At 49.4% G+C, this 23,158-nt stretch overlaps 1 protein-coding gene across 13 annotated transcripts in view; it reads left to right on the top strand.

Moving 5' to 3' along the window:
• The window catches only part of TRIP12 (thyroid hormone receptor interactor 12), a 1,145,873-nt gene that overhangs the window by 878,767 nt on the left and 243,948 nt on the right, over positions 1-23,158 (top strand). For all 13 annotated transcript variants that reach the window (XM_069213427.1, XM_069213421.1, XM_069213434.1 and 10 more), the window contains one exon: positions 22,821-23,020. In XM_069213427.1, coding sequence (XP_069069528.1) covers positions 22,821-23,020 — 200 coding nt within the window. The remainder of the gene's footprint in view (positions 1-22,820; positions 23,021-23,158) is intronic.

Raw genomic sequence — 23,158 nt, 5'->3', positions numbered from 1 at the left:
CCCTCTAATTTAGGCTGCAGGCATTGCTGTGGAGTCCGGCAGGGGTTAGCACACAGTGGACTCTTGTTCAGAAGCACTGGGGAACCTTCACTGGGCTGGTGGGCCACTTGGACTCGAGCTGTGGGCGTCTGGTGCAGATATGGTTCCAGACGGCGGTTTCACGGTTCCTCAGGCAGGCTCCTTTTTTGGAGATGGTTTCTTTTGGACAGGTCCACTGTACACAGGAGTTTTGGTCTTTACAACAAAAAGGCAGTTCTCTCAGGGCTTTGAAGGTCGCTGGGTGCAGGTTCTTTAAGGGCTGTAGATAGGTGGTAGGGCTGGAGCCAAGTCAGTTGGTGTCTTCAATCTTCTCTGCTGGGGCGACGTCTTTGTTGTCTGACTCTTGTTAGGTCAACAGGAATCTGATACTGAATTTAGGGGCGTTGCAGGGAGTGGTAGCCAATGGGCTACTCACCTTTAGGGTGACTACAGCCTTCCGATGACCACTTCTTTTAGGAAATGGCATAGTCCTAACCCTATTCGCCCAATTACTTCCATACAAGATGGAGAAATGTAAACAGTATTGTCCACTTCAGCTAATCCAACCTAGGGGTGGGGCTGGCATGAAGTGGGTACACTTCCTAATTTACTTAATTTTCCCACCAGTCCTGCCACCAAAAGTGGGGTCAGGAACTGGTAGTTGGCCTTGTCTATGATTTGGAGAGGCCTAGGTTGCATTTCAAAGGCAGCAAGGCTTTTGAAACTCCCCACCCTGGAATGTCTAACCTGCTTGGGAGAGGAGATCACACCTCTGCCCAGAGCAGGCCTTTGTTCTGAGCCTTCGGGAACACTGGCACTCACCTCAGGGGGCCAGAACTCGGTCTGAGGTGGCTGTACTTGTTTTGACAATTCAGTGCCCATGCTAGGAGTTGGTAGGTTTTCAGGGGGCACCTCTAAAGTGCCATCTGATTGCATGTATTAATAAATCCATCACTGAATTCAGTGAGGGTTTATTAATAAGAGATGTTTGAATCAAAACATCCCTATTGACAGTGAAGCCATTATGTAGCTGGGGATCTCATAATGACCAGTGTCCAGCACATATACAAAAAATGGCTTCCCTGTTTACTTATTATGTCTGAGAATCGACAAAGACGTGGCATGGGCATATCTGCTCATGCAGGTATGCCTTCACATGTAATATAATGCACCCTGCCTCTAGGGCTGGAAAGCCTGCTAGAGATGTGACTTCGAAAAATTGCATGCAGTGTACAGGGGACAGGGAACCCAAGTTGTGTGCCATGTTGTGTTTTCATTTTTTCAAAAGCAGCACTGTGTGCACTTAGTGGGGGTCCCTGAGGGTGGCACAATTTGTGCTTCAGCCCTTAGGAGCCGTCATTTAGTACCCCATGTCTTGGGTAGCAGGGGTACTATTTATTAGGGACTTATTGTAGCTAATGGTTTGTCAATTTCCCACTCTGACTCATCCCAAATCCATTTTACTACTTTCATCTCCTAAATAACTCTGCCTAAGCTCTTCCCTCCGCTTCCACATATAACTCACCAAAGCCCACTTTACTATCATGACCTCCCAAACAACCCTACTAAATTCACCCTCCTTTATCTGACCCTGCTACTATGATCTCCCTAACCCCTTCCACAGACTCTTCCCTCCTCCATCCTCCTTTACTCATCCCAAGCCTAAATCCTATTACCATATACTCCCAATTAACACTTCTGGATTCTTTCCTCCTCCACCCCTCTTACTCCACTCAATCTAACTAACAAACTCTCATATCAGCGTCTCGAATTAACTCCTAATAATACTAAAACTGTACTCATATTTCCCTATACTAATCCATCACTAATTCTTGTTGGGTTCAGGAGTAGCGTGCTACTTGCTGAAAAGCGCGTTGACGCCTCATCAGGGGCAGTAAGCGCTATATAAATACTATTACAATACAATACAATTGGGAAAAACGATTGTGCTGTTTTGGGGAAAGACATCTGGCACTGAGGACCTGTTTAGCAGGGACCCAATGTACTTTCAGTTGAAATTGCACCAGAAACCAGGCAAAAAGGGGGGGGGGGGGGGTGACGATGTCAAAAGAGGCACTTTCATACATGACCCCCTCCCAAACGAAAAAAGAGGATGGAGTTAACCCTTCCCAAGGGAGTCGTCTTCTTATAAGTGGATTGGCATAGTCATTCCCAGGTCTGTATTCCACTGTAAAGTCCATTCCCTGTAGGGAGTTGGACCACTTTAACAGCTTGGGGTTTCCCCCTTTCATTTCCATCTGAGAGGCCTGTGGTCAGTTTGAACTTGGAAGTGACCAAACCAAACCATAGCAAAGGCTTCCCTCTCACTGGCACTCCAACACTGCTCTCTGGGAGTTAATATACTTCTAATGAAAGCAACAGGTTGGATATGGCAGTCATCATTGATTTGTGTCAGGGATGCTCCTATCCCATGTTCAGAGTCATCGGTCTACACAATGAACTGCTTAGAGTAATCTGGAGCACTTAGAACAGGTGCAGAGCACATTGCTTTTTTCACGGTGTCAATGTCCTATTGACAGCTGACTGTCCAGTTTACCTTTTTGGGCATCTTTTTGGATGTGATTTCTGTGAGCGGTGCCACAGCCCTTCACAAATCTTCTGTAATACCCGGTCAAGTCAAGTAATGTCCTGACTTGAGTCTGGGTTGTTGGAGCTGCCCAGTCTAGAATAGTCTGGACCTTGGGTTGGAGTGGTTGAACTTGGTCCCCACCTACCAGGTGTCCCTAGTTTGCAACCTGACCCTGCCCTATCAGGCACTTGCTTGCTGTGATAGTGAGGCCTTCACTTTTCAGAGTCTCAAAGACCTGAGGTGGATCAGGTGATCCTGTCAGGTAGAGTTGAAGACATCAATATCATCTAGATTTGCTGCACTAATGTCTTCTAATCCAGCAGGGACTTTGTTCACCAACCTCTGGAAAGTGGCAATGGCTTTCTTCAGGGCAAAGGGCATAACAGTGGACTGATAATGTTGATCAGGAACAGATAATGCAGATCTTTCCTTTGCTCCTGGAGTCAGACGTAGCTGCCAGTAACATGATGTGAGATCTAAAGTACTCAGATACTTGACTGCTCTCAGTCTTTCTATGAGTTCATCTGCTCTCAGAATTGGGTGGGCATCTGTCTTGGTCACTGCATTGAGACCTATAAAGTCCACACAGAACCTCATGTCTTTCTTTCTTTCCTGGGAATGAGGTTTGGGGACTAGCGCGACTGCTGGCCCAGGGTCTCTGAGTGTTCAATGACTCACTACTCCCACAACTGAGCCATCTTTGGGAATCCTGGAGAGAAGATCAGGGAGAGTCTCACTATCAATTTCCTTTTCCTCATCTGTGACCACGAGCATGGTCAGCTCAGCTCTGTCATGGTAGGGTTTCAGGTGATTTACATGGTTTGCCCTCTTGGGATTCCTGCAAGTGCCAAAGTCCACCAGATAGATGACTACCCATTTATTTTTGTAGGATGGTGTAGGGCCCACTCCACTTACCTTGGAGGGCCGTAGGGGCCACAGGTTCCAACACCGTTACCTTCTGCCCAGGTTGGTATACAACCAGTGCATCTTATTGATCAAGCCAGAGCTTCTGGAGCTTTTGGCTGGCCTCTAGGTTTTTGTTTGGTTTTTACATGCACTCATCCATCCTTGAATGAAGACCAAGCACATAATCCACTATATCCTGGTTGGGCTCTCTCGAAGGTCCCTCCCATCCTTCCTTTACTAGGCAAAGTGGTCCCCTAACCAAGATGCCCAAACAAAAGTTCAAATGGGGGAGAACCCTGTTCCCTTTCAGTGGCATTACCCGACAGGCAAAAAGCTGGCAAGGAAGTAGGGCATCCCATCTCCTGAGTTTTTCAGGGAGCCCACCAGTCATGCCTTTAAGAGTCTTTGTAACTCTATCACCAAGACCATTGCACTGGGGGTAATATGTGGTTGTAAACTTATAGGTCCACCACATTTAGCTCAGGTAGCCAGACATGAAGTTGGTACGTCTGTCTGACAACACCTCATTAGGAAAACTCACTCTGATAAAAATACCATTGAGGGGGCCCAACTACTGGAGGGGCAGTAGTAGTCCTTAGGGGGATTGCTTCAGGGTACCTAGTGGCATGGTCGACTACCACCAATATTAATCTGTTGGCTTGTCAGTGGGATCAACAATGTCAATCCCAGCCGTTTCCAAGGTAACCCAAACCACTGGAATTGGAATTGAGGGGTCTTTGCTTATCCATCTTGCTTGCCACTACCCTGACAGGTGTCACAGGAGTTGAAAAACTCTTACGTTCTGTGACATGCCTGGCCAGTAGAAGTAGCTGACCAACAGACTCCATGTTTTTGTCTTGCCAAGATGCCCAGCTAAGGGATGTCCTGGGCCAATGTTAGTGCCTCAGCAATGCAGGGAGTTTATCCTATCAGTCTCCTGGTGGCCCCAGATTTAAGGTCTCTGGCCTCAGCATACAGGAGCCCCTTCTCCCAATAAGTCCTGTGGGTACCACTAATATCAACATTTTTCCTGTGCAGCAGCCTGCTGCCTCAGGCCTTCAAGAGAGAGACAGGTTTGATGTCCCGGCTCAGATCTTCCCTAGAAGGTCTCCGTGGTCCTAGGAGCTCTGCCGTGTGAGGCCCAAGCTCCTGAGGTGCAGTTCCCACTGGGGTTGTTAGGTCTTCTCCCTGTGGAGAGAGATCCTGCTTTGTGATCTGTTTGGAAGCTGGTCCCCCATTTGTCCTACATTTTCTTGGTTGGTCCATTTTCCCAGGCTCCACCTGTTGGAATGTACCCTCCTTTTGGCATGGTTAGCCACACGTTTTGTTTGCTATTAGTATGCTTAGACTGTTTTCCCTGGGATCCTGCTAACCAGAACCCCAGTGATTGTGCTCTCTTCCTCCAAATTTGGTTACCTGGGACCTTTGGGCACTCCACAATGGGCAATCTGGTGTCCCCTTATAAGTCCCTAGTATATGGTACTTAAGTACCCCGGGACATTGGGACACCAGGGGACCCCATAGGCTGAAACATGTATTATGCCATCCATGAGAGCCCAGGCAAAATGTCTGCAGGCCTGCCCTTGCACCCTGCATGAAAAGGTCACTAAGTCACTCCTATGGTAGACCCTTCCAGCCCAAGGACAGGGTGCAGATTCCTGTGTGAGGCCACCCCTGCTTGAGCATAGGTGCCCCTACGAACTCCAGTTCCAAAGCACTGGACTTCATAAGTGTGGGGAAGCCATTTTACCTGCGCACTGGCCACAGGTCACTCACTACCTGTGATCAAGCTACATAATGGTAATTCTAAACCTGGGCATATTTGATGTTAAACATGTCAGAATCATACCCCAATACTAATGACAGTATTGGTGACATGATTCCATGCACTCTGTGGGCTCCTTAGATGATCCCCTAATATTGCTTTTACCAGTTGTCCAGGGTTTACGGGCAGCCAACACTGCTGCCACCCCTCAGACTGTTTTCTGCCCTCCTCTTGCTTGACCAGCTCAGGCAGGGGAAGGCAGAACAAAGGATTTCCTGTGGGAGAGGGAGGTAACACCCTCTCCCTTGGAAATAGGTGTTCCAAGGCTGGGGAAGGGTAGCCTACCAAGCCACGGGTTTACTTTGAAGGGCACATTTGGTGCCCTTCTTGCATAAGCCGGTTTGCGCCAGTCCAGGAACCAACGCTCTGTGCTCTGGCGCAAAACTGGACAAAGGAAAGGGGAGTGACCACTCCCCTGTCCATCACCTCCCAAGGGGTGGTGCCCAGAGCTCTTTCAGGTGGCCACTTGGTTCTGCCATCTTGAATCCAAGGTGGGCAGAGGCGTCTGGGAGTGGCCAGGTCAGGCAGGTGATGTCAGTGACCCCCTCTGATAGGTGGTCACTGTGCCAAGTGACCAATTCCCCTGGTAGGGCTATTTAGGGACTCCCTTGAGGGTGGGTCCCCAGTTTCGGCATCAACCAGGGCTCCTTTTCATCAACTTCTTCTGCTCCTGGCCACGGGGACCACAGCTGGACACTTTAGGAACCAACAAGTCTGCAGCTCCTGAGACAACCTTGCCTTACAACATTGTTTATCTGGCTCTTTCCAGCAACTGCAACATTTCCACAGCTGATAATCCTCTGGGGACGGCAAGACTTCAGTTGCATCAGGAAGCAAGACGGAATCTCCCTTGTAGTGAAGGAGACACTCCCCTGCATCTTCAGAAATCTACAGCAGCGACGTCCAGCTGAGTGGATCTGTCCCCCTCTGGAACTGCGAGTAATCTGCAACAGAGGTGGTGGTCCAGAGTGGTCTCTGCCCTCTGTCCAGTATGGGAGACTGTGAGCCCTTGCCTTTCCTTGCAGGACGGTACCCCTGTGCACTGCGACTCTTGCAGCAACCAAGGCTTGTTGACTCCTGCTCCAAGGAATCTTCAGGCTCCAAGTAGCCCCTGCCTCCAGCACTTCATTCTTCCAAGGACAGTTTCCTCTCTGCTGTTCCAGCGATGTGGGACCCCTCTCCAGGTGTGCTCACTGGGCCTCATTGCTCTTGCTGTGTCTGCTGCCATTGGGTTGCCAGTGGGGTCTGCAACTGCTTCTGCTGGCTCTCCCAACTGCTGAGGGTCAACCTCCAGTTGGGGGAGGGTGTGCTATAAGTAATCTAATTCAGTGCTACTACAATAAAATACCTTTATTTTTGTAACACTGTGTGGTTCCTTTGAGGTGTGCTAAGTTACTGTGTGACTGTTGTGGTATTGCAAGTGAATTACACTCCTCCAAGAAAAGTGTTGGCTATTCATCCACAGCTAACTCTCAAGAGCCCTGACTTCCTAGACACTGTCTTTATCTCTAATAGGAGCAGTTTGGACCTGGGATAGGGCGCCATAGGTGTCCATCACACACCAGGCCAGCTTCCTACACCAACTCTACTTTATCACCCTGTGCTTTGCTCTGTGCTCGGGGTTTGACGCACACCCTCTCAGGTATACCCAGCGTAGCTGCATAGGTTTTTCTTTCTACTTCAGCCCAGGCTGAGGACTCCATATCATTCCCTAGCAGACATTGGACAGGTATAGCAGAAGATAACATCACCTTCTTTTGGCCAGTAACTCCTCCCCAATCTAAAGACACCATTGCCATGGGACGGACCTTAGCCTGATTGTCAGCATCTGAGCTGAACAACTTCTAGCTGCAGATTTCTTACTTTTAGAATTTCCAGGCCTCAGCTTAGAATTCAGAACTTTTTCTGAGCAATAAACTTGCGCGCGCCGTCTGGTGGCTTTGTTCGAATCCGCATGATGTTGACGTAATTGGAGCTGTCTGTGACTTCACAGTCTATAAATGCACCACCCAGGCATGAGGACGTCAGTTCTTTTCCTTCCGTGTTGGTTAAGTGCAGACCTGGTTGAGAGCTATCCTCTGTCCTCTTTGACAGGCCTTTTTCTGCCTTTTTGTCAATTTTTTTGGGTCTGTGCAAGGATGACCTGAAAAAGAAAAAAAAAAGATTCAAGTTGTGTGGCACCTGCCAGCGCGCCATGTCGGTGACGGATCCACACCAGGTATGTTTATGGTTTCTCAAGTGTGACCACGATTCGATGTTGGGCTTGGACTGCCGGGCCATTAGTCTGAAAGCTTTAAGGGAGCGGTCTCTGAAGCTCATGGCGGCCTGCCAGGCGACATAATAAGGCGCAACTCTTTGGAGGTCCTGGTTGAGGGAACCGCCTCAGGAGCCCGAAGTCCTCTTCATCCCACTTGAGGTCTCGCAGGCACTCAGGGAAGAGGCACAAGAAAAAGTTCAAGCAGGCTTCGAATTCAGCTTGCACGTCGACTCAGGAACATCAACGTTCCAGGCATGGTTCTGTGGAACTGATGCCAGGGCTGACTCCGCACCTTCCTCCCTTTGCGGAAGCCAGAGCGACCCCTGCTCAACTTAGAGTTTTATGAGGCTTTTCACCTCGTGTTTGAGCGGGCCGGGCCCGTCTGAGCACCCTCGGGCCCTGTGGAGTCTGCAGAAGCCCCATCAGGTTCCATGCTGATAGTTTCGACTTCGATGGGGCCTCGTGGATCCGATTCCGGATTTGGGATGGAGCCGGCCTCTCACAGTAGGCCTTCTCTGGCGACGCTCCCGGCACCCACCAGTGGTGCGAGCCCCATTACAATCACCGAGCCAGAATAGTGTCGCACATCGGCGATTTTGGTGCCAACAGCACCCACAAGTGCCAGATCCATGTCTGAGAATTTCCTTAAACAGCCAGGCACTGGTGAAGAATGGGAGAGGTCTTTGGACCATATAGAGACCCCCATGGAACCATTGCACTGGTATGAGAAACTAAGAGAGGCCAGTGGACTGGACACCTCTCCAGATACTGGCATGCTTTCGCCTCCCACGGTGGCTACCTAGGAGGGTGTGTCGTATGCAATGGTGGTACGTATGGCAGCAGAGATCCTGGACCTAGAGCTGCCTACGGTGCCAGTCTGCACTAACCCCCTGACAGAGGTGCTTCAACTGGAGGCTTCCACATCTGAACCGATGTTGCCCTTTAATGAAGCCCTCACTGATGTGATGTTGGGGACATGGTTCAAACTCAGCACAGGGGCTCCTGTAATCAGGACTATCGGCTGTCATTTCCCTGCTCTGGGTGACTTGAATTTCCTCATTTAACACCCTTCTCCAGAGAGCTTTGTAGTCCAAGCATCTACATCCCATGGCACCTTCCCTCTGCACCTCTGTATTGGGAATCCAATAGGCTGGATCAGCTTGAGAAGATGTTTTCATCCAACAGCCTGGCATTCAGGTTGGTAAACACCTCATGCCTATTGGGCAAATTTTCCCACACTTCGTGGGATTCGGTGGCGCAAGTGTTGTCTCAGGTACCAGTGGATGCCCAATCCATTCTTTCCCAAGTGGTTAGCGCCAAAGTTTACCAACAGGTGTGGTTTGGACATCACTGACTCGCTGGATAGAGCAATTTCATTGACCGTGACCCTTCGACGCCAAACCTGGCTTTGTACATCTGGCTTTCAGGAAATGTCTAGCCAAACCTTATCGACATACCCTTCGATGGGTCTCGCCTATTTGGCGAAAAGGCAAACTTGGCGCTGGAGCGCTTTAAGGACTCCCGGGCTACGTCCAAGTCCTCGCCGACACCTCGCCAACAGTCTATCACCCCTTTCGAGGCTTTGGAAGGGGTGTGGCACCACGCTCACCACAGACCAGCCACCATCCTCTTGTCAGGTCAACATCTTGTGCAGGGTCTCGGTCCTGGTGTATTCACACCCAGAGGGTTTGGCCAGAAGTCGTCCGCCACCCAGCCCCCACCTCGACAGCGTCCAAGCCCTCTTAGTGTAATTCTGCAAGACCATGCACCTCCAGTTTCATCAATTTCATCTCCCTCATTGGCAGTCCATAACATTGGACAACTGGGTCTTGCAGATCATACAGAAGGACTCTTCCCTCCCTTTCCAGTCTTTCCCTCCCCCAATGCCTTCCTCAAAAGAACGGCTGATTTACGATCATTTGGTTTTGCTCCGTAAGGTAGTTGCAGCTCTCTTGGCCAAGGGAGTAATGAAATTGGTCCCTATATCAGATGTAGGCAGTGGTTGTTATTCCCACTACTTTCTGATACCCACAAAGAACAAAGGCTTTCTCCCTATTCTGGATTTGCGAGAATCTATTCTTCAAAAAGGAGAAAATCAAACTGCTCACTCTGGCTCAGGTCTTGTCTGCCCTAGACCAATGGATGGTAGCGCTGAACTTGCAGGATGCGTATTTCCATATTTCCATATCCCCATCGCACCTGCCTGCAGTCGATACTTGCAATTCAAGGTAGGCCATGACCCCTTTCAGTTTACTGTGCTACCCTTCGGCCTTAACAGTGCGTTCGGGTGTTCACCAAGGTGATGGCGGTGTCTCAGCTCATCTGAGCAGGCTAGGGGTTTCAGTCTTCCCCTATCTTGGCGACTGGCTGTTGCACGCTCCTTTGTCCCAGGCTGTCGTCAACCACCTTCAGACTACGGCCAACTTCTTGCATTCACTGTGGTTCATTCTAAAAATGCCCTGGGGACCCCTCACTCAGCACATGCACTCTGCCTCACAGCTTGTGTGTACTGGTGGGGAGAAAATGACTGAGTCGACATGGCCACATCCCACTGCCTGTGGCATAGATAAGTCACCCCTCTAGCAGGCCTTAAAGCCCTAAGGCAGGGTGCACTATACAACAGGTGAGGGCTTAGTTGCATGAGCACTATGCCCCTACAGTGTCTAAGCCAAATCTTAGACATTGTAAGTGCAGGGTAGCCATAAAGAGTATATGGTCTGGGAGTCTGTCAAATACAAACTCCACCGTTCCATAATGGCTACACTGATTTCTGGGAAGTTTGGTATCAAACTTCTCAGCACAATAAATCCACACTGATGCCTGTGTGGGATTTATTGAAAATGCACGCAGAGGGCATCTTAGAGATGCCCCCTGTAAACCAGTCCAATTCCTAGTGTTAGGCTGACCAGTTCCTGCCGGTCTGCCACATCCAGATGGGTTTCTGGCCACATTCTGTGGTCAGAAACAAAGCCTGTCCTGGATGGAGCTGATTCACACCTCCCCCTGCAGGAACTGTAACACCTGGTGGTGAGCCTCAAAGGCTCAAGCCTGGTGTTTCAGTGCCCCGGGGCACTCCAGCTAGTGGAGATGCCCACCCCCCGGATGAACCCCCCACTTTTGGTGGCAAGTCCAGAGGGATAATGAGAAAAACAAGGAAGAGTCACCCCCCTCAGCCAGGACCCACCCCTAAGGTGTCCAGAGCTGAAGTGACCCCCTCCTTGAGAAATCCTCCATCTTGCTTTGGAGGTTTAGGACCAATAGGGATAGGGATGTGCCCCTCTCCCTAGAGGGAGTGGGCACAAGGCGGTTGTAACACCCTCAGGAACAGTAGCCATTGGCTACTGCCCTCTGACCCTTACACACCCCTAAATTTAGTATTTAGGGGTGACCCTGAAGCCAGCTCTTAAGATTCCTGACGATCTCCAGAAAGGAGGACAGCTGGGATGAAAACCCTGCAGAGAAGAGGAGACAACGACTAACTAGGCCCCAGCCCTACCGGCCCGTCTCCTGCTACGAAAAGCAAGAAGCAACGTGTTTTGCAGGACCAGCGACCCCTGAAAAGCCTCCAGGCCCCAGCACCAGTGTTCTTTCCATAAACTGTACCATTGTTCCCACAGTTGGCACACCCCTGGCACACAGCTAAGTCCCTTGTAAAAGGTACCAGTGGTACCAAAGGCCCTGTGACCAGGGAGGGGCCCCTAAGTCACGCAGGATGAATTGTCACCCTTAGGGACCCCCTCACCAAGCATTTGTTCACTGCCATTGCAGATTGTGTGCACTGGTGGGGAGAAAAAGGTAAAGTGAACATGGCATACCTCTCTGGGTGCCATGCTCACCAACCACTGCCTGTGGCATAGGTAAGTCAGCCCTAGGGCAGGGTGCACTATATACCACAGGTGCACTATATACCACAGGTGCACTTATGGCTGCATGAGCAATATGCCTCTACAGTGTCTAAGTCCATTCTTACACATTGTAAGTTCAGCATGGCCATATAAGTACATGGGGTAGGAAGTTGTCATTACGAATTCCACAGCTCCATGATGGCTTCACTGAAGTCTGGGAAGCTTGATATCAACCTTCTCAGCACAGTAAACCCACAGTGATGCAAGTGTTGGGTTTATTATACAGTGCACCCAGAGGGCATCTTAAAGATGTCCTGTGTATTTTAACCAACCCGTTAGTGTAAGGCTGACTAGTCTGTTCCAATCTGCCACTAATCGACAAGTTTCTGACCCTATGGGGTGAGAGCCTATGTGCTCTCTGGAGTCACAATCAAAGCCTGCTCGGGTGGTAGATGCTTCATATCTCCCCCCTGCAGGAACTGCAACAGTTGGTGAGCCTCAAAGGCTCAGGCCTCCAGTTACAGTGCCCAAGTGGAGATGCCAGCCCACCCCAGACAAAGCCCCACTTTTGGCGACATGTCCGGCAGGAAAATTAAGTAAAATAGGAAGGAGTGACCACTCTAGCTAGGGCCACCTCTAAGGTGTCCAGAGCTGAAGTGACCCCCTCCCTTCAGAATCCCCCATCTTGGTTTGGAGGACAGGGACCAATAGGGTTAGGTCTGTGTCCCCCCCTCCTCAGCAGAGTAGACTCCAGACAGCAACTGACTTGGCCCCAGTCCTAATGACTTGCTTGCAGCTTCAGAAGCCCTGCTACAAAAAAGACAACCCATCCTGCAGGACCAGTGACATCTACAACCCCCCAGAGGACTGCCTGCCCGCAGAGGACCAAGAACTCCAGAGAACAGCTGCTCTGACCACAAGAAACTCCAAAAAGGACTCCAAAACAGCCCTGGATCTGAGAGTCCTGCCCACTCTGCACTCCCGACGCCAACAGCCCGTGTTGAGGTGGCCCACCGGTCCAGCCTGGGTTAACCCTTCCTGGTCAACACACCAAAGCATGCAGCCTGAAACCAGAGGACCCCTGTGACCCAAACCGGATCCGACAAAGATACCAGACACCTGAAGGCACCCCTGCAACCGAAGCCCCCAGGCCTTGGGGAATCTGACTTACGTTCCAGCGACAACAGGCGGCCCTCCTCCTTGTCCGGCTTCTGGTTTTTACAGAACCAGCCTCCTGGACCCAACCTGCAGCATCTTTTGTGACCCCCGGGGCCGCCCTATTGAAAAGCATTGGGTGTCCAGCTTTGTATATCCACCCTGCACCCCCCTTGTCTGCTCTCTGAAGATGCTGGTACTTACCTGCAAGCAGATCCTTTTCTTTATCTGCTAAAACCAAACAAAGTACCTGCAACAAAGTTCTTCTGGTTCTAGTAATAAAGTAACCAAATATATATTTGCTATATAAAAAAAAAAAATGGCCTGGAGTTAGTCATTGAGTGTGTGCCACATTTATTGACTGTGTGTGTACAACAAATGCTTTGCACTACCCTTTGATAAGCCTAACTGCTCGACCACAAAAGATAGGATTAGTATTATCTACTTTGGCCTCTGTGGAACCTCTGAACTCTGTGCACACTGTATCTCGTTTTGATATAGTATATACAGAGCCAGCTTTCTACAGGGAGGGCCTTGGTTAGATCTGTTCGTCTCCACAGAGAACGCACAATGTCAGAAGTATTGTGTGTTGAAGTTTCCAAGGCAGCATTCACTCAGTGATGCTTTTCGTCACGAGTGGAGCTCAGACCTCCTGTACGCCTTTCCGCCCATACCACTTCTGCCCAGAGTTCTCAAGAAGATGAGGAGCAACCGGGCTCAAGTAATCCTGGTGGCTCCAGACTGGGCACGGATAGTCTGGTGTTCAGAGCTTCTGAAACGGAGCATCGATCCTCTCATCTACCTCCCCTTTCGGGAAGATCTTCTGTCACAGCAAGAGGGGAAGGTTCTTCACCCGAAACGGTCAACTCTGCGCCTTCATGCGTGGAGATTGAGCAGCAACAGTTGACAACCTTTGACCTTCCTTCCGAAGTCCCTAAAAAATATTCTGCCAGCCAGGCGTACCTCAATCAAGTCAGTTTACACCTTCTGTTGGCAAACACTTGGTAAATTATTGGTCTGCTTATCTCTCTGACATTCTTTTCTTTATCTTGTCCCTTGCTTACCAGGGCTCTGTATTGGGCACTCTCAAAGTTTATCTTTCTGCCTTACCAGCTTTTCTTCAGCTGCTCGATCAGCCTCACCATCAAGACTGCCTTTTTAGTGGCAATAACATCTGCCAGGAGGATAAGTGAGATGCAGGCTCTCTTGTCAAAACCTCCGTATCTCACCATGTTCTTGGACAGGATAGTGATGCGCACTTGTGCCTCTTTCCTCCCTAAGGTGGTGACCCCATTTCACCTGGCAAGAACATCATCCTGCCCACCTTCTTTGCTCCACTGCATCCGTTTAAGGAAGAGGAACGACTCCATCGACTGGACCCAAAAAGAGCATTGTCGTTCTACCTTGAGCTCACTAAAGAGTTCCGGGTGGATGACCAACTCTTTGTGGGGTTCATGGGAGCAAAAAAGGGTTGGGCAGTGCAGAAGCAAACCATTTCGCTCTGGTTCGTTCTCTGCATAAACATATTCTTTACTCTGGCCAAAAAGCAGCATCCTGAAGGCTTGAGGGCTCACTCCACTAGGGGCAAAGCTGCTATCACTGCGTTAGCAGAAGGTGTACCAGTCCTGGACTTCTGTCAGGCTGCAAACCGGGTGTCTCTGTACACACTTGCTAAACAATACTTCCTGGACAGTTAGGTCCACAGAGATGGCATTTTGACTGTTCGGTACTTCAGGACTTTTTAGTTTGAGGACAATTTGTCTGCATCCCACAGCCAGGAGGTTATAGCTTTGGTATCTATTCTAATGGTAAGGAGTCTGGAGCTTGAAGTCTCTATCAGATGAACAAGTTACTTACCTTCGGTAATGCATTATCTGGTAGAGACTCTATCTAGCTTGCAGATTCCTTACACCCATCCATGACTCCCCGCTCTGCAGACTCATTTCCTATGGTTTATGGTTGTCCCTTTCAGGGCCCTAGTTTTTTCCCACAGTCTAAACTGTTGGTTCTTTCCATGGCTCTGAGCTTCCAGCATGGAAGTTTATGGAAAAGTACTGACGTCTGCATGCTTATGTGGTGCCTTTATAGGTGACCGTGACATCACAGACTGCCCCAACAACGCCACGCGGATTTGAACAATGCTACCCGACTGCATGTGCAAGGGTATTGCTCAGCAAAAGTTCCATATTCCAAGCTGATGCCTGGAAATTCTATAGGTTAGGAATCTGCTGCTAGATAGTCACTGCCAGATAATGTGTTACTGAAGGTAAGTAACTTGTTCGCTGAGGACAGTATGTCTCCCCAGGAAGAAACTGTTCTGAGGACACCACTTGCTCAGTCACCATGGTCTCTCAGGGTTTCAACTTGAGTCCCATTTAAATGAAGCTATTATCTATACTTGGAATCCCATCTGGACTCTTACCACTGCATTTACTTCCAGTAAACTAGAGGCATTCTTTTTGTTAGGACAGTTAGGATCTCATGTTTGGTGTCCATTGATTTTTCTGTTATGGCACAAAGCCTTTCTGGGATCCCACGTTTTCCCTTTATACCCACCATTGGGCTAGGAGGAATCTCTGGTCCCACCCTCCTGTGCAGGCCAGGTTTCTGGTGGCCTTTAGAAGACTTTGTTCTTGTCCTTGTTATGGTTATCCTCTTTACCTTGTGGGAGCTTTTGGCCTCTTTCTTATGCTCTCTCCCTCTAAATTTGGTTGCCAATGACTTTTCACATCCCACAATTGGCATACTGGTGCCCCCTTATAAGTACCTAGTATATGGTACATAGTTACCCAGTGCATTGGGGCACCAGGCGTTCCCCATGGGCTGGAGCATGTATAGTGCCACCCATGAGAGCCCATGCAAAATGTGTCTGCAGGCCTGCCATTGCAACTTGCGTGAAAAGGTACATGCACCCTTTTACCACTTGTTACTGCACCTCTAGTTGGGGAGGAACTGCCTATAAGTATTCTAGTGTTGTGTTCCCATAATAAAGTACCTTTTGATTTTTGTAACACTGTGTGGTTGTTTCATGTGTGATAGTGCTGTGTGACTATAGTGGTATTGCATAAGCTTTGCATGTCTCCTAGAAAGTCTTGGCTGCTCATCCACAGCTTCTTATAGAGAGCCCAGCCATCCTGGACATTGTCTTTGTCTCTTAAAGGGGTTTCTTGGACCTGGTATATGGTGCCAACGCCATAGGTGTCCACCACACACCAGGCCAGCTTCCTACAGCTACCATTTGGAGAGGCCTGGGTTGTATTTCAAAGACCGCAAGGCCTTTGAAGCTCCCCTTCCTGAAATGTCCATCCTGCCTGGGAGAGGAGGTCACACCTCTGTCCAGAACAAGCCTTTGTTTTGAGCCCTCTGGAGCATTGGCTCTCACCTCAGGGGGGTATAGCTCGGTCTAAGGTGGCTGTACTGGTTTTGACCTGTCATTACCCATGCTAGGAGTTGGTAGGTTTTCAGGGGACACCTCTAAGGTGCCCTCTGAATGCATGTACTATTAAATCCATCACTGGATTCAGTGAGGGTTTATTATGTTTGATACCAAACATCCCTATTGGCAGTGAAGCCATCATGTACCTGGGAAAGTCAGTGATTTGTGTCCAGCACATTTACTTAAACTGGCTTCCCTGGTCACTTACAATGTCTGTGAATCAACAAAGACATAGCAGGGGCATATCTGCTCATGCAGGTATGCCCTCACATGTAATAAAATGCACCCTGCCTTTAGGACTGGAAGGCCTGCTAAAGGTGTGACTTACATATATTGCATGCAGTGTACAGGGCTCACAGACTGTCTGCCATGTCGTGTTTTCATTTTAGTTCTGCTCCAAGACACGCAGCCTACAAAACGAGCACTGTGTGCACGTAATGAGGGGGTCTTTGAGGCTGGCACTATTCGTGCTGCAGCTCACAGGGGCCTTCCTTTAGCACCCTATGCCCTAGGTACCAGTGACGTATATGGTAGCTAAAGGTTTACCAATTGGAAAAATGTCTTGCAGTTTGGGGAAGGAGATGTGGCACTGTGGACCTGTTTAGCAGGGACCCAGTGCATTTTCAGTCGAAATTGCCCACAAAAACAGGCAAAAAGTGTGTGTTTGGGTGGTGGGGAGTCAGAGGCCAAAGAGGCACTTTCCTTCAAGGGCATTGATGTAGCGGGAGCTCCCAGTGGCAGCACAGTCCCTGTACTCATTCCCAAATCTGACAGGTAGCCTGATGAGCATGGTCTGGGACAGACTCCGGCGCTGACCGGAGGCATTCCTACTAGGTTGGAGCCTGTACCCTATTGCCTTGGACTAGGACTTGAGTATGATTGTGAAGGGGCCACTGGACCCTTATGAATACCAGCCCCTAGATGTTTGCGAGCGTTCCTCGTGTGAGGATCTGTGGTCTCGACACCTCCCCAGATACTGGCTGGGTCTGTCCGCCTACCGTAGTTACAGAGGAGGGAGCCTTATTTGCTGTAGTAGTGGGTGAAGGGGGAGCTTAGGTCTTGGACCTTCAGCTGCCCTCTTTGACTGTCAAGGCTAATGACGTGACGGAGGTGCTTCATTCGGGGGTCACTCCATCTCACCCACTTCTCCCATTTAAAGAAGCAGTCACGGAAGGCCTACACAGGGTCTGGTCCAAGCCCAGCACAGGGATTGCCCATCGCCCTGCCGCAGGGGACCCTGGTTTCCTCACAACACCCCACCCTGCAAAGCTTCGTGGTCCAAGGTAAATCCAGGCACATTTCCTTCTAATCCACCATACATTGGGTCCAAGAGGTTGGATACTTAGGGTAAGATGTTTTCTTGTCCAGCCTGACACTGAGGTCAGTGAACAGTGCGTGCATTGTGGGCCGCTACTCCCACTCGCTTTGCGACTTGGTTGCCCAGGTGGTGCCTGTGGTCTCCCCCCCTCCCCATATTCCCCCTACCCACCCTACTGCATCTGCAGCTTCCAAGCCCCTTTAGTTTTCCTCTGACCATCACGGGCACCCAGTAGTGGGAGGCACAATATGTCATCAACTTCACTACTGGAGGTCAGTAGCATCAGACTGCTGGGTTCTGCAGAATGTCTTAAGGGGCTACTCCCTTCCCACTATGACAACCCCTCCACCCATACCTCATACTTGCCACAGTCCAACGGAGGACCACTTCTCATTATTCTGCTAGGAAGTGACATAGAGGTGCCAGCCTCAGAAGCAGGTTGTGATGGTTATTCTCACTACTTACTGGTGCCCAGAAAGGATGGAGAACTTCGTCCTATCCTGGACCTTTGCCCTCTAAATTTCTTCAAGAAAAAGGTGAAATTCAAAATGCTCACACTCGTGCAAGTTCTGTCTGCCCTGGACCCAAGAAACTGGATGGGAACATTGGACTTGCAGGACACACTTTCAAATTCCTGTCCTTCCTGCCCACACGTTACCTGGGGTTCATTTTGGGCCACAAGCACTTTCAGTTTGCCATGCTCCCTGTTGGCCTTGCCAGCTGGCTTCACCAAGGTGATGGTGGCGATTGGAGCCCATTTACAGGGATAAAGGATGCCAGTCAATCTCTGACTAAATGACTGGCTGTTGAAGGCTGGCTTGCCCCAGGTGTTTGTCACCTACCTCCAGACTACGGCGAACCTCCTGCACTCACTGTGGTTCACCATCAACGGGCCAAAGTCGCATCTGATCCCTTCTCCAACGCTCCCTTTCATCTGAGCTGTCCTATACACTGCAGTTTTGAGTTTATCCTCCTGAACGGGTCCAGGATAATTCAAACTATGATACCTATGTTCAGCCTCTATCCTGGAGTTTGTTGAAACTGACAGGCTTCTGGGCCTTAAGGCCTCTGGAATTCTCTGTGACGCATGCCTGTTGCCATATGCAGACTCTGCAGTGGGACCTGAAGTTCGAGTGAGGGTAGCTTTAGGGGAACCACTACAGCATGGTTCAGATTTTGGAGAACCCTGCAAAAGATCTGCAGTGGTGACTGACCGCAGTTGGGTCAGTGGGAAGCTCCTCTCCCTTTTCCCAACTAGATCTGACGGTAGTAACACTCCTCACTTTTGGGATAGGGCAGTCATCGGTGAGAGGTGGAGTTCAGAGGCCTCTAGTGGAATCCAGGCTCCTCATCAACCTGTTGGAGCTCTGTGCAGTACAATTGGGATTAAAAGCCTTTATATCCTCCATCAACGGAAGGCTCGTACAGGTGTTCACAGACAACACCACCTCCATGTAGTAATGCAACAGACAGGGCAGGATGGGGTTGTGGACCCTCTACCAAGAGGCCCTGCATCTCTGGACATGTTTCCAATGTCAGGGCAGACAAACTCAGCCAAAGATGCCTAATGGATCACAAGTGGTGTCTCCATCTGGAGGTGGTGCAAGGTCTTTTTGAGCAGTGTAGGGAGCCTTGGTTATATCTGTTTCCCACTGCTGAGAACGCATAATATAATCTGTTCTGTGCGCTGGAATTTCCAAGGCGACCCTCGCTGAGAGACGCTTTTTGTCTTGAGTGGAGCTCGAGCCTCCTTACAACTTCCTCCAATAAAATTCCTCCCGAGAGTTCTCAAGAACATCAAAACGACTGGGCCCAAGTCATCCTTGTGTCGCGCTGTTGACCATGTCTGTCGGCTCCCTGATCATGATCCCACTTCAGGAGGATCTACTGTTCTAGCAGCAGGGGAGGGTTGTCCACCCAAATCAGTCAGTGCTCCGCGTTCAGGTTTGGAGATTGAGCGGCAGCAGTTGACTGCTTTTGACCTTGCGCCCGAAGTCTGTAAAGTTATTTTAGCAGCTTGCATTCCTCCACCAAGATGTTGCATGGTGGCCATGGAGCAAGTTTGTGGCATAGTGTGCAGACAAACACGTCGCTCCTTTTATCTATTCCACTTTCACAAGTTCTTGGTTTAGTCTTACCCTGGCGAAGCAGTGCTCTGTATTGGGCACGTTGAAAGGTTACTTGTCTGCTAGCTCAGCTTTTCTGCGACTGCCAGATCAGCCTTCCCTTTTCAGGTCCCCTATTATGAATAGATTTCTAAAGGTTTTTTAGTACCTGTTCCATTTGTTATGCATTCAGTGGGACCTAAACTTAGTTCTTACTTTTTTTTTTTTATGTGTGCTCTCTTCGAGACACTCCACAACTGCCCTGTTAGGCTCTACACCATCAAGACAGCATTTCTGGTGGCAATACCATCTACCCGGAGGGTCAGCAAACTGAATGTGCTGTCATCTCAGCCTCTGTACATTGCTTTTAACCCAAACTGGCCCCGCGGACTAGAGCATCCGTCCTGCTGAAATTAGTCACCTTGTTCCACGTAGTCCAGACCATCATCATGCCTATCATTTACACTCTGCCTCATCCCTCAAAGGAAGAGGAGAAACTCCACTAGTTGGACCCAAAAAGAGCATTGTAATTCGTCTTTGACCATACAAAACCGTTTTAGGTGGGTAGTCAGCTCTGAGTAGGGTATGGTTGAGGAAAGAATGGGAAGGCCTTGCAGAAACGAACCATCTCCTGATGGATTGTGCTTTACATTAAGATCTCATACGATTTGGCCTAGAAGCAACTCCTAGAGAACTTGGGTCCTCATACCAAAAAAGCAAAGGCATGTTACTACTACATGTTAGCATTTGGAGTTCTGGTCCTGGGCATCTGTCAGGCCCCAACTTGAGCTTCACTGCACATGTTCACCAAGCACTACTGCCTGGACTTAGGTATGTCGGGATGGGCACTATCCCCGTACTATCCTGCAGGACTTTTTGATCTAATCAAATTCGCAGAGCGACCTCCAGGGAGGTATAGCTTGGGTTTCTATTCCAAGGTAAGGACTCTGTGACTTGAAGTCTCAGATGAACATGTTACTTACCTTTGATATCGGGTAGAGACTCTTATCTAGCAGCAGATTTCTTATCAACCCTGCCATCCTCCTGTAGGAAGCTGGCCTGGTGTGTGGTGAGCACCAATGGTGTTATCACCTTATACCAGGTTCAGGGATCCCCTATTAGTGACATGTAGGCAGGGTCTAGGCAGCCAGAGCTCTCTAGAGGTAGCTGTGTATGAGCAGCCAAGGCTTATCTAGGAGACATGCAAAGCTTATTAAAATACCACTATAGCCACACATCAACTTATCACACATGAAAGAACCTCACAGTGTTAGAAAAATAAAGGTACTTTATTGTAGTAGCACACTAGAGTACTTATAGGCATCCCCTCCCCCCTCAAAACTGGAGGTAAGTACACACTAATTATATAAAAAATGGCAATACTTAGTAAAAAAAAATAGCAAGGGCCCCAGGGGTGGGCCATACCATATACTAAGAAAGTGGAATGCTAGATACAGTCCCCCACCAAAGGATGTGGAGTTAGAGGGGAGCTATAGAAACTAGGAACCCCAAGAGGTGAGCACCACAGTGACCCCCAGCGACCAGGAGAGCAGAGGTAAGTAAGGACTAACAGGAGGACTTAAGAAAAAAAGGATTAAAGAACAACAGGACCAATCTAGAAAAAAGACAACAATGGATTCTGGAAGAAGAGGACCTGCAAAAGAAGGGGACAGAGTCCAGTCCACAAAGGAGTGTCCAGTGGGTGCAGGAGCTACTACCCACCCGTCTGTGGATGAAGAACCAGGTCCACGAGGGATGAAGAAGACGAGCTGTGGAGCCAAGGAGTTGAAGAGGAGTCCTTGGAGCGGTGCAGATGGTGTCCCACATTGGTTGTCTGGTTCTAGGTGGTTAGTGGTGCAGGAGAAACACGAACAATCAGAGGAGGCAGCCCCCACATGCAATCCACAGGTGGCAGGCACAGTGAGGCTCACTCAGCACACCTGAAGAGGAGTCCCACGTTGCTGGAGCAGCAGAGAGGGAGACTGTGTTTGGCAGGAAGAGGTGCTGAGGCTACACAAAGCCTGAAGATCACTGGGAGGAGGCGCATACAAGCCCTGGTAGCTGAAAGAGTTGGGGTGCACAGGGGTACTGTAAAGAGAAGCAAGGGCTTACTGTCTCCCAAGTTGGACAGCTGGTAGAGAGGGCCAATGGGACCATTCCAGACCACCACTTGTGATGCAGGATCCATGCAGTTCCGAGGAGAGCAGATCCATGCAGCCAGTCGTTGTTGCCGTTAGTGCCTGCAGATGCAGGGGAGTGACTCCTTCACTCCAAGGAAGATTCCTTCTTGCTTCTTGTGTAGGCTGAAGACTCACTGCTCTGAGAATGTACAGCAGGGGAAATGTTGCAGTTGCTGGAAGGAACTGGAGAAACAATGTTGCAGAGCAGAGTCGGCGCTGTGGAGGAGTCCTGCTGGAATCTTGCACATCGAATCTGAGGACCCACCCAAGAGGGAGACCCTAGATAGTCCAGGAAGCACCTAGCAGGGTTACCATCTAACAAGGGGGGGGGGATGTGATGTCACCTGTCTGACCTGGCTACTTAAATGCTCCCAGGGGGCTCTGCCCACCTTGGATTCAAGATGGTAGAATCAAGTGGCCACCTGGACGAGCTCTGGGCACCACATCTGTGGTGGAGATGGACAGGAGTGTGGTCACTCCCTTTTCCTTTGTCCAGTTTTGCACCAGAGCAGGGACTTGGGGTCCCTGGACTGGTGCAAACCGGTTTATGCAAGGAGAGCACCAAATGTGCCCTCAAAGCATACCTGTGGCTTGGGGAGGCTACCCCTCCCAAGCCATGTAACACCTCAGTGGGGACGAGTATGCCCAGATGTGGGTCCCGTCCTCACTGCACCAGTGGATTCAGGCTAGCCTTGCTGATGAAGGGTGATACCCTGAAACCGGTCCCAGGATGCTGGTTTCCAGTCCAGGGAGGACATGGCCTGGCAGTTCGGGCTGGAATGTTCCTGGTGTGAACAGGGTCAAGACTGATTTGCCTATGGCTGGATCCAGACTGGGGTGGCGTGATGGGCATAAAAATGATGGATTGAACCCATATCTTTGTGACTTGGAGGTGAATGTTTGAATTGTTCAGCATTCCGCCCGTCATCTGTTCTTTTTGAAAGAGTGGCTGTAACCGTGCCAAAAAGAAGGTACTTTCCTACAGGGTGGACCTAGTTGTTTTTTATCTTTGTACATCTGTGCATGTTAGTTTCTCATGAGAATTGAGACAAGTTCCAAGATTCAAGTAAAAAGTTAGATTGTTGTCTCAGACCAACATATAATGCATCCTTGTTTCTGCACTTAGTTATTGACTTGTTATATTATCATTTGTGTAACCTGTGCTATTTTGATTTTTCTCATTAGGCTGCTCAGTTTTTGAATTCAGGGAATGTGAGGCATAGGTTGCAGTTTTACATTGGTGATCACTTATTACCATATAATATGACTGTGTACCAGGCAGTCCGGCAGTTCAGTTTACAGACAGAAGATGAGCGGGAGTCCACTGATGATGAAAGTAATCCATTGGGAAGGGCTGGAATTTGGACAAAAACCCATACAATATGGTAAGTTACAAATTATTTAAATTATTAATTTCCATTTTAAATTATCATTGATGAACTTAAGATTTTACTAAATCCAAGTTGTCAGTTTTGTTTGTCTACAAATGATGTATAACTTCACATACTTCAGATAGGTACTTT

Source organism: Pleurodeles waltl, chromosome 11 (assembly GCF_031143425.1).
Source record: "Pleurodeles waltl isolate 20211129_DDA chromosome 11, aPleWal1.hap1.20221129, whole genome shotgun sequence".
In the NCBI taxonomy this organism is placed as follows: domain Eukaryota; kingdom Metazoa; phylum Chordata; class Amphibia; order Caudata; family Salamandridae; genus Pleurodeles; species Pleurodeles waltl.
The sequence above is the reverse complement of the archived record's forward strand: the minus strand, read 5'-3'. Positions and strand labels throughout refer to the sequence as shown.